The following is a 12263-nucleotide window of genomic DNA, read 5'->3' as shown; positions in this document are numbered from 1 at the left end:
TACATTAAAGCGGTTTAAAGTGGACTCGTTTTCATGGTAGGCCTACACATAATGTTTTTTTTAGTAAGCTACACAGAATGTTCTACATTAAATATTTAACTAACAGTCTGAAGTTACCTAGCAGAAGTGTATGTTAATGTTAGCTCAGTCAACGTAAGGCTAACATCAAAAGGTGTAGAAAGAAAATATGATTACGCTGACCTGAGCTAATTTACGAAATCAACCAACTCACATCTCCTTTCTTTTCATCCATGATGACATTTAGTCACCTAATGTTGTTTCTGGAGTTCTGCGTTCCATGCTTTCACCGACGACGCTAACGTGAGGTATGGATCTCAATCACACTGTTGCCAGGACCCGCCCTGCTCTGCTTCTGATAGGCTTGTGACGTTAGTTAGAGCTGCGCTCCTCTCATATGATTGGTAGGTGAAATCAATTGACTCGAAAATATTAAACCGCATTCAAGTTCCCAGTTTCAAATGCAGCCGCGCAGTATGCGCGCTTATAATGGAAGCGGCGCACTCGTTTTTTCCAAGCGCGTCCGCGCCGAAAGTGCGTCCGACTGTAATTTGCAGCCTGATTAATAAATTTTGCCTGCGCCGGAGGCCGCACCTGCCCTCAAGCCGGAAATCTTTAAGCCCTGAGTTTGTCATTTTTCTGGCCACAGGTCTTTTTATTTCCACAATGAATATTTGCTTGTGGTAGCTCATTATTACTGTAGGCTACCTCCCGCACATCTCAACATCCATGGCGATATCAGTGTGTTCATATCAGTCTGACAAGCAACAATCGTAAAGGACTATTATAAATCGTACGCCTTTAATTAGATTGTGCTGCTTTCCAGGTGAAAGTATCTACAGACATCTGGGAGGTGTACCTGGTCTAGGCCTATCTAGGGCAATAAATGGACGTTTATTTTGTTGAGCTCAATTACAAATGTGACGAGAAATGTTTAAACTGAGACATAACGTAATAGTTTACAGCAATAAATCCATACAGTACTGTAAATACCAAAACATGCACAAATATTTTTCCCATCTTTATCTCTAACACACATATAGGCCTATATGGGATGCTATGTGCCCATTCTTTGTCTGTTTGACCATGACTCATCTCATGTTCACCTATCTATAAGAGAATAAATGTATAAACACAGGACTAAAACGATCTTCCCTTTCACGTCCATACTGTGCAATAATCATATTTTTGTATGGCACTTTAAAACTCTTATTTTTCTATGTAAACATAAATTATTCCATCATTATTATATTCCATAGTTTGCACAGTTCACATTCATATTTCTGTAGTTCTTGAGTAATGTGATTACTACTCGTCTCGCCTTCAGAAATGAACACTCAACACCACCGTACCACTAACTCAGAGTCAAAACAAACAAATAAACAATCAAGCAAAAAAAAAACGTGAGACATTATATCCTAAACACTTTTTCAAGTAAAGGTCGCATACGTGTTGAACACTTAACAAAATATTTTCAATAGCAAAATCTGTTTAAAAGCACCTTTAAAAATACACAAATATGATAAATAAAAAAGCTTTACATACATGCTCCATACAAGTTTTTCCTTACTCACAGAGGAAGTAATGATCATATACATCCAGCAGGGGGCGGAATGGTATATCTTATGTATTACTGAGATCAGCATGGTTTTCAGCAGGGGCGGACTGGGAAGGGAAACCAGCCCAAAAATGGGGGGTTGTCGCTGTCATAGCGTGGCGGCCCACCGGGAAAACTCCCGAACAATCCGTGCCTGGTTTTCTGTGATTTTTAATCCCAATTGGCATACTTGGCATACTAGGTATAAAAGGATCATACTTTGAGGTATGTTGTAAAAGAGTATAACGTTAGATAACATGAACAGTTTAACATCTGTGCTTCTTTAACATACTATTTTCACGGTACTACGATTTGGGATAAATCATTTATGTGGCATTCTTTATAGGATGGATAGTATGCAAATTGGGATACAGGCTATGTTTAGTACATGTTGATCATTTAGCTCCATATAACCTATCAATGTCCTTTATATAATGTTGTTTCAGCTCTTTTCTCTTCAGTTTGAAGGCATCTGTCACAAGCCCTGTTTCTGGAGTCCAAACATCAGAACTTAACCGGATCTTCTGGGGAACTTCAAACCTCTCCAGTTTACCTGCAGGAACAAACACAGAAAAAGAGTTTAAACATGTGGCCCTATAAATAAGCACACATAAACACACATAAATGTCTCTGCCGTTTACTCACAGTAACCCACACAGAAACTCTCAAACAGCTGTTCTTCATGTAAAAGCCTTTATATAAATAGTTGTATATACAGTACTGTGCAAAAGTCTTAGTCACATAAGATGTTTCACAAAACCATTTATCTTAAGATAGTTATGTATATCTTCAGCTTTAGTGCGTTAGAATAGAAGAACAGGGAGCCCTACAACAGATAGCATGGCCCCCACAGACCCCCTACTGAACATCGAGTCAGTCTGGGATTAAATGAAGAGATAGAAGCCACTGAGACAGCCTTAACAGGTAGAAGAACTGTGGCAAATTCTCCAAGAAACTTGGAACATCCTCTCTGCCAAAAACAAAGAAAAACTTTGTCCAAGTGTACCTATGAGAATTGGTGCTGTTTTGAAGGCAAAGGGGGTCACACAGAATATGGAATTTGCATGACATTAATTGATAAATGAAAACTATTAATGGCTTTATTTTTGAAGACACTAGACTATACAACATTTTTCACCAGTGCCTAAAAGTTTTGCACAGTACTGTATTTCTGGGGCACCAAACAGAATTGTGAAAATAATGTTGACAAGAGCTTACTGGTGACTGCAATCTCTTTGATGACTTTTAGCACTTCTTCCTCCATCATGGCATGGTTACAAAGCTCCTCCCACTCTTCCTCTATACCATTCTTTTTGGCCAGCTCAGTCAGTTGCTTCTGATTGGGCACCACAAAGCTGATCAAGTAGTTCTGATCACTAATTGGAAATAAATAAAGGACTGTATTAGAATTCCCAAAGTGCATGTCTAGAGTCAGAAGGCATGTGTTGCGGGTTGACAAAGACACGTGCGCTCTGCTGTTTCGCATCCAGTTTGTCCTGTTGCTCATGGTATTGAGAAGACCAGTATATTCATTCAACTGTGGATTTATTATGCATTACATTGAATGACCTCTTTGCCTGAACTTGTTGTTGTACGATATGGCATTTAGTTGTAAATGAAAGGTTCGATCTGTGTTCGTAACTCCATGATTCAGGTATAGAGTTTTAGGTGTTGTGACATGATCAGTTTTAAAGAGATCATAGTCACGCTCTTTGAGCATGTTTACCCCCCTGAGCAAACATCAGGACTTGAACAACCAGTTCTATGAATCTCTTATGAAACATTTTGGCTAAATGGAACGCAAATGTGTTGTGAGTGGCATTGTCCCAGACATGTATACTGGGTTGTATGTCTTTTAGTCTCAGCCTCAGACAGCATTAGCCTCAGACTGTTCACTGACCACCTGTAGTAATATTCCACATAAAACTGGCAAGATCTGGCAGATATTGCTAGTTTGAATATAAACGTTTTAATGCCAATGACCCGCACATATGATGGTCCTCTTGCAAAGGAGTTCCCTCCTGAAATATGAAGGCAGTTTTGTATTTCTATGTATCAAAAGTAAAATAATATGATTTTGTAAAGACATGTTGTTTGCAAAATGTAATAAATGTTTTTACTGCACTGATTTTTTTTCTTCCTATTTTGATATACAAATCTTATCTGGAAAATATTATCTTTGTATTAACAACAAACTATTAGAGTAATGTTACATATAAACATAACATGAACCCAAGAGAGAACGTCATGCCTTTCTTCATCAAACTGCATTAGTTACCCAATTGATGCTTGCGTCAATTTCAATGCATTGATACACGTATACATGAAAAGCTACTGGTTCCACACCCACCCTATCTACTCTGACTACTTTAAGTCTATGTGCCCACCGGAAGCTTGCAAACGGTAGGCAGGCGGTGCTTAATTGTGCCATACAGGTATGTCACAGAGTCACAAATCACTTTCACAGACTTTCACTTCCACGTTCCTTGCTGGTGTAACAACCTTCCAAACTCTTTCTTGAGCACCACTTTTCTTTCATCACTGTCTCTCAGCTTCCTTCCTACTGGTACTTTTTTGAGCAATTAGAAACTTTGAATTACAGCACTTCTCATTTTATTTTCCCCTTTTTCATTTGTAAGTCACTTTGAAAAAAAGCATCTGCTAAACAAATAAATGCTAATACAATTACTCAGAATTATATCTGATTATAGTGTTGGTCAGACACCCTTTCCTGTCTAAATGGATGTTTCTTGTCCAGAATAAGCTGTAATCTGGACCTGACTTGATGTGGACCTGTTAATATATACTAAGAAAGCATTGTGGTGTGTATAACAATTGTGTGCTAAAAGATGCAATTGTAATAATTGTGATTTAGGATTCTGGTTTACCTGCTGGCATAGACACAGATGTTATCAATGAGGGGGCTGTTTTTCAAGGCAGCTTCTACCTTCCCCAGAGACACGTATTCACCAGCCTGCAGCTTGACCAGGTCCTTCTTACGATCTGAGAAAAGGAAGTGGAAAGATTTCAAAAGATTGGTGTGTCATCTCTTATGTAACCCAACAGCAGCAAGCCCCATCCAATGATTCACATCTCACTCACCAACAATCTGCAAACAACCGTCTGGATGAACTTCCCCAACATCTCCAGTACAAAACCAGCGCTGCCCCGCCTCGTCCACCCAGAAGTTTTCATTCTCTCCCTCCCCCTCACTCCCATAGTATCCCATTGCAACATTTGGCCCACCAAATAAAATCTCCCCTCGTGGGTGTGGTTTGTCCTGACTTGTGTATCCACCTAATCATGACAGAGAGAAAGAGAGAGATTTTTTGAAACTTAAAGAATGTAACTTGAACCTAGGAACCCTCAATTGCAGTTTTGTTGGCATGCATGTCTTACCCTCAGGCCAGTCTCGCAGTTTTATTTCAGAGCAAATGAGAGGTGCTCCAACTCGTCCTGTACTGTAATCAGAAGCTACACACATACAGAAATACAAGCTTGAACATGCTTGAACAGGAATCCAAGCTTTAAACATTCAGGAAAAATGTCACACATTGTGTGTGTGTGTGTGTGTGTGTGTGTGTGTGTGTGTGTGAGAGAGAGAGAGAGAGAGAGAGAGAGAGAGAGAGGCACTGTGTTTGTGTGCACTTACAGTCTGAGATAGTTCCTGCTCCACACGTTTCTGTGAGGCCATACCCCACGGCCACAGGGCAGAAACACACATTTATAAATCTCTGTGTGGAAGCGGACAGTGGAGCCCCTCCACATAACATCCGACGCACACGCCCTCCCAGCAACCCATTCACATGTTTAAACAACAACCTGAAATAATGACAACAACACATTAATGAAAATCATGTGCAGAAAATGAAAAAATTATATTTGTACCTTATTTACTCCATTTAGACGATTCTTATTTTACCATATATTAATATTTGTCAATATTATTATCATTTATTTTTGCAATATAAACGTGCAATTATTTGTCATGCCAGCAGTTCACACCAAATTATGAATGTCAATCAAAATGAAATGAAATGAGATCATTATTTATATTGTGGTGTTCCACAGAACAGTAATTACTGCACAAATACAAACATAATAAAAACAAATTTAAGTGACTCACATGTTACACACTGGAGAATCAGCTCCTCGTAACACCTGCTGCAGTTTATAATTGTATCCTATTTTGAACAGAGTTCTCTGCACCAATGACTTCTCACTCAACTTCCCATGAACAGTTTTAAAGATACGATCCATGATCTCCTACAAAGACACACACAGTTTCAAGAAAATATAAGTAAATATGCAAAAAAAAAAAAAAGGAAATCACCAATCACTTTCATTGTATGGAAAAAAGAGCAGCGCCGTCAACATTTATCAGAATTTCGCCTCATGTTCCACGGAAGAAAGTCATAAGGGTTTTGGAAAAATCTGAAGTTAAGTAAATGATGACAGTTATTTAATTATGAATAAAAACTAAATAATAATAATAATAATAATAATAATACAAATAATTAAACATATTTAAGTTTAAAATTGAGGTTTCTTACCGGTACTGCAGCAATGAGGGTGGGTTTAAGCACAGTGCAATCTCCTTTACCACCACTCTTTATTTTACTAGACTACACACACACAGAAACACAAAAGCACAGGTCAAACACAGAGAAGAAGATATAATAAAGGAAGTGTGTGTGAACGTGTGTGTGTGTGTGTGTGTGTGTGTGTGTGTGTGCACGTGTGTGTCCGCGCTCATATGCATACAACCCCACATTTTAGGTGGTTCTCACTAGAAAAAAGGCTAATAAATCTGCCAAATCCAATTTAGCTTTAAATCTACTGATGTGCACATGTTTCTGTGAGGGTTAGGTTTAGGGGTAGGGTTAGTGGATAGAAAACATCATTAGCCAGCCAATGGAAGTCTATGAGATGTCCTCACTTATATAGTCAAACAAACTTCTGTGTGTGTGTGTGTGTGTGTGTGTGTGTGTGTGTGTGTGTGTGTGTGTGTGTGTGTGAGCGTGTATTTATCACTTTGTGGGTACCAAATGTCCCCATAAGGATAGTAAAACCCGAAATGTTTGACCTTGTGGGGACATTTTGTCGGTCCCCATGAGGAAAATAGCTTATAAATCATACTAAATGATGTTTTTTGAAAATGTAAAAATGCAGAAAGTTTTCTGTGAGGGTTAGGTTTAGGGGTAGGGTTAGGTTTAGGGGATAGAATATAAAGTTTGTACAGTATAAAAACCATTATGTCTATGGAAAGTCCCCATAAAACATGGAAACACAACATGTGTGTGTGTGTGTGTGTGTGTGTGTGTGTGTTACCTGGTCTGTGAGTGTGAGTGGGGAGGAGTACCCGACCCTGCAGCCATATGACACACAGGATATTTCTGCAGTCAGCTCCAGCACATGAGCCAATGGGAGATAAGCTATATATGTGTCCTGTGACCTGTATACACACAAGCACATTAAGATATATTAATGTGGATATTGTAATTAAAAGATAAGAAACTTTAGTTCATAACTAAAGAAATTGACTTTCTTTTATTTGTGTTCAACTAAGATTAAAGTGAAAGCTAATACCATCAATCAGAGCACTGCAGGTATTTGCATGCTCTTTCATTAGGTAAACCCAACCACCAACCCTAACCCCTAACTCAGCCCCAACCCTAAAACCTTCATATTTACATGCATTTCTTCTGCTGTTACTTTTAAAGCATAGAATCCATCATTCTTGTACACAATTTGTAGTCCTTCCACACATCTCCATTTTCAATCTAAGATGTTTAGCATACCCTTAATCAATTTAAGGAACTTGATGTTATAAGTGTTGCTTACCCAAGGCCTGGGATCCTCTGGCACTGACCTGCCAGTCCTGCAATCAGATTACTGTGCTGCATCTTCACTCCTTTGGGCAGCCCAGTAGATCCACTTGTGTACATCACCACTGCAAGATCAGATGCAACTGGCCTCTCATACTCTACATTTACTGAGAGAAAGGAGAGAAAATGTGGTGTAAGTTGTATAACATAAACTATTGATTAATTATTTTATTTGATCATATTTAATTTAATCCAAGTAAACAATCTTTGGCTTCTGGTTAATTTAAATGGTTCTGCGGCATGACAAAATTAATTAGTAAAAGTACAAATATTACATTATATTGAGTTCTTAAAAGCTGCAAGCATAATAAAATATAAAAGAATTAGCTAAATGCAGTTTAAAATAGTTTTGGACTATAGCATATCACATTACAGGACATTTCAACTTTACAAATGTGTGTAGGATGAGTATGGGTGTGTGTGTGTGTGTGTGTGTGTGTGTGTTTATTTTAGTAATTGATAGATTGAAAGATTGTTTTACGCGCAACTCACAGTTCTCTGGCTTCGACCCCAGTTCCATTACTTCCTCCACACTATGGATGGTGAGGGATTGTGGGTAATCAGCCAGACATACACTTCCACTGCCTGCATAGATAACATGCTGCAACCCAGACACTGCACTAAAAACACCCTGAGAAAGAGAAACAATACAAACTAATGCACAAGTCAGATCACACAGAGAAAGGCAAACACTTACATGTCTGTAAGTTTGTGTACCTTCAGTTTGGTCTGCAGTAGTTCTGTGCTGGTGATCAGATGAGTGGCTCCACACTGATTAAGTCCAAAAACTACAGCATCCTCTCCCAGAGTAGCATACAGTGTTACCACTGCCCATACAGACATACACAAAACAAACATGCTAATTGAAAACTCTTTAGAGGACAAATCGAGTGCCATAACAATTTGATTGTCCCCAATAGTGAACTAAATCTGACGAAACCTCCCACTGGGGACATTTGGGGATGTCCTCATTTGAAAAATGTATTCATCAAAAAAAGCAAATACTGTTGTTGTTTTTTATAATTCTAAAAATCTAAAAAGTTATCTTTAAGGCTTAAGGAGTGGGTTAGGGTTAAATTTGTTTATATAAAAAGAATAAAAGTCAATGGTGTGACCCCATTTCAACAGCAAAGTAAACATGTGCGAGTGTGAGTTTTACATGGGTAGTTGCATCTGAAGCAGGCCTGTGCTGTGATCATCCATTCTGCCCGTGTCTCACAGAATATGGCAATTGTATTACGTGGCTGTTGACCCAAAGCTGCCAGACCTCTGCCAAATGATTCTACTGTCTGGCTGACCTCTTCATAGCTCCTCCAGCTGTAGTCCCCCAGCACCAACTACAAACACACAATATGGACAGTCATTAGTATCTGGACTGTGACTGGTTGATGAGCAGAATGAATAAATGAATGAATCTGCAAATTAATAAGTGACATTTACCTTCTTAAAGATCTTCCCATTAGGCTGTATTTCTTCTTCTTCACTAAAGACCTCTCGAGTGCCCAGACATGGTGCCTGACCGAATCTTTTAACAGCATGCAAGAAAAGTTTGTCCAGCGTGTCCACACCCTCAAAGCCCTGTTGGGCGAGAGCATCCATACATTCTACCGCCCGATATGGCCCCTCTGGATGCCCACTTATACTCCGAGCTCTCTCACCGTGGGGCAACATGACCCTACACACAGACAAAAAACAGATTTCCATTTAAACTTATAAGAATGAGCAAAAAACTAACAATGCATGGCCAGAAACTTCAGCCCTCCCCTATAGGAGCCTCCAGACACAGTTTTGCACCAATCTCAAATAAATGGTTAGATGTGGTTTGAAAAAGCAAAATAGAAAGAGATAACTGGGGAGAAATAAGAAGAGAGATGTAGAGTGAGATTTAGATATGTATGTGTGTGACTACAAGTCTGATAGAGGAACAACTCCACCACAAACCTTCCACTAATGTTCAGCAAACCTAAAGGAAACATCCTGTTTGTGGCAGACAAGTGACATTCTGCCAACAGTCTAAATATTTATTCAGTACAACAACACATACACATTTAATAGAACGGTTTAACCAGGCATCTAATATCAAAACTGATTCAGAAGAATCCTTCAGGATCACTGATTTACAGCATATCATTCTGATGCTCTGGTGGCAAAGAAATAGACAATTTCAGCAATCACACATGTTCCTCCGGCATGGGTAATGGCAACATTTGTCCAGGAAGATCTCTGTTTCCAAACTGATGACAACAGAGTTTTGGAGGGGTTAGGGACACATGTTGAGGAAGTGAGATGACCCACTTAAACATCTGGAAAAACTGCCCAAGAACACTGAGCTTACTGTCAAACACATCACACATATCCCTTATATGGGGATTTAAAAACATTTCTTGTATGGTACAGCAGATGCATCCCTCCATTAAAAACAGAAGAAGCGTCAAGAGAGGTTGTTTTGAGGTTAGTGAGTCCAAGCTTCTCTTTTTTTTGACAACAACTGCTACACTATCATGTTATTGAAGCATTTTGCAATATTTATTTTAAAGGTGCACTCAGTAATTTGTTTAATGTGTTGCTTTAGACTCAGCGGCATGAATGCAGCATCATTTAAATGCAATAGTTTGTAGATACCAATGCCATTGGGGAAATTATTACTCATGATTTTATACAAATGTTTCAAAATTAAAATACATATCTTTAGTAGTAAATCATTTAAAATTAGTTACAAATTACTGTGTGCACCTTTAATGTTTTTGGTTAAGTTGTTATTTAGAGTGATAACGGAGGATAAAGGAAGATATTTCATTTTATTCCAAAAGTTTGAATACCAAATAAATACAATACATAGAGAACCTATAATTATTTTTCAGTCTAGAGTAAAACGCAGAATACATCAAATTAACAGATATTTTGAAACTATTCAACGAAAAATCAGGCCAATACGGTTTAATTAGCATAATCCATTTAGTCCAAATAAGCAAAGTAAGACTTTTTAATTTTTACATATGAGAATCTCTGATCCATAGCAAAATATTATACATTCTCATATTTAGAAAAAAGTGTTATGGTTCTTAAACAACCTAATGGTAAAAATTACACATTAATACATATTTTTGTTTACATGAGTGTAAAAACTTCACATCTACTCTGTCTAAATAATTACTTATATAATAAAATAAAATTCTTATTGCAAATAAACAGTGTAATACTGTTGAATAGTCATTCCATCAAACGGCAGTCAAAGGAGTTTTAAGGAAGAGATAATATTCATAAAGCTAAAATCTTACCTACAAATAAAAACAGTACAGCAGTTTTTTCCTTGTTCAGACCGTGCAAACTGCAACAGGAGATTCTCTCTCTCTCTCTTATGCTCTTGGCTTATTGGACATCTTTTGTACAGTCACAGTTCCAGTAAACATCATTTTCAGCCCACTCGCTCAGCCCAGCCAATCATAAGACAGGAGTGATGAGGAAGTTCTCTGGTTACGTCTGAGTTTGTAGAGGAGACACAACAAAATGTGTTACAGTGTTACACAATTTTTCCTTTTGACTACTTACACAATCAAACACGTCAGAACCAAACACTTTCTCCAATCTGAAAGAACACTACATCCTATTAGTCAGACAGCCGCTCAACTGTCGTATATATTCTGTTGCGTGAGAAACATTCCAAGAATATGTGATAAGCACAAAAGTTTTGGAAGTTGTGGGTTAGGTCATGGGCATGCAATTTCCAGATAGAAAAATGAACCAGCCTGATGTTAAAATGCACCTCATGTGTGGCCCATGACGAACTCTGACCACATACTGTAAATTGTGAAGACCGAGGCAAGTTGTCACATAGGGAAGTTGTTACAAGGGCTATATTTAATGATCTATTCAAAAGTCCACATACACAAATGTGTTGTATTCAGCAATGGTTTTTAATGTTGGTTTTAAACACCTAGTTCAAAAACCCACTTAAATTAGAAAAATTGGTTAATTTTATCCTGCAAACTAAAAACTCATTGAACTGTGTTCTTAGGATTAAGATTTTCATATACACCAATCAGCCACAACATTAAAACCATTCTGCCTAATATTGTATAGGTCCCCCTCCTGCCGCCAAAATAGCGCCAACCCGCATCTCAGAATAGCATTTTGAGATGCTATTTTTCTTACTTTGTCAGTTTGAACCAGACTGGCCATTCTCTGTTGACCTCTCTCATCAACAAGGCGTTTCTATCCGCAGAACTGCCGCTAAACTGCTTAGCCTTTTGTTTTTGGCACCATTTGGAGTAAATTCTAGAGAGGGTTGTATGTGAAAATCCCCGGAGATCAGCAGTTACACAAATACTCAAACTAGCCTCAGTCTGCCCATGTCAGACTGATCGACCCTAGCCTCAGTCTGCCCATGTCAGACTGATCGACCCATCTTGAGTAAATGTATTTAGGGATGTATCTAGAAGTTGAAACCTAATGCTGTCCCAAACATCATTTTACTTGAACGACCATTTGTCGGCTTTCAGCACATCCAAAGATCTTTTAAAAATGGTTTTCTTTCCAGCCTCAAGGCTGGAATTACTAATGTTGGACAAACCATTAACAGATTCTTAGTGTTCTACTTACTTTCTTTCGAAGAATTATTCAGGTCAGCCAGAGGAGAATAGCTCTCCCTTGAGAATTGGTTCCTGTTGAGGGCTATTCTGTACATTGGTGACTTATTCTTTTAAATGGATGCCTTGTGTTTGCTCTCTAGGGGTTTGTAAAGCTGCTTTGAGACCATCTCT

The 12263-nt window shown here is 38.3% G+C and overlaps 1 protein-coding gene across 2 annotated transcripts; it reads right to left on the bottom strand.

Moving 5' to 3' along the window:
• Positions 1-392: 392 nt before the first annotated feature.
• Positions 393-10919, bottom strand: LOC127638742 (long-chain-fatty-acid--CoA ligase 4-like). Of its 2 annotated transcripts, none has more exons than XM_052120455.1 (15): positions 10782-10919; positions 8944-9178; positions 8663-8840; positions 8221-8330; positions 7996-8134; positions 7460-7610; positions 6947-7070; positions 6169-6240; positions 5742-5881; positions 5268-5437; positions 5015-5089; positions 4718-4912; positions 4504-4618; positions 2834-2991; positions 393-2168 (listed from the first exon to the last, which is right to left on the bottom strand). In XM_052120455.1, the coding sequence occupies exons 2-15, from the start codon at positions 9172-9174 to the stop codon at positions 2011-2013; spliced, it is 2016 nt and encodes a 671-aa protein (XP_051976415.1). In that variant the 5' UTR covers positions 9175-9178; positions 10782-10919; the 3' UTR covers positions 393-2010. The 2 variants fall into 2 exon arrangements, with proteins under 2 accessions (XP_051976415.1, XP_051976424.1); XM_052120464.1 differs by having other exon boundaries at positions 10786-10895.
• Positions 10920-12263: the final 1344 nt, after the last annotated feature.

The sequence above is a fragment of the Xyrauchen texanus genome, chromosome 4, assembly GCF_025860055.1.
Source record: "Xyrauchen texanus isolate HMW12.3.18 chromosome 4, RBS_HiC_50CHRs, whole genome shotgun sequence".
In the NCBI taxonomy this organism is placed as follows: Eukaryota; Metazoa; Chordata; class Actinopteri; order Cypriniformes; family Catostomidae; genus Xyrauchen; species Xyrauchen texanus.
This window is presented reverse-complemented; position numbering and strand designations above follow the sequence as displayed.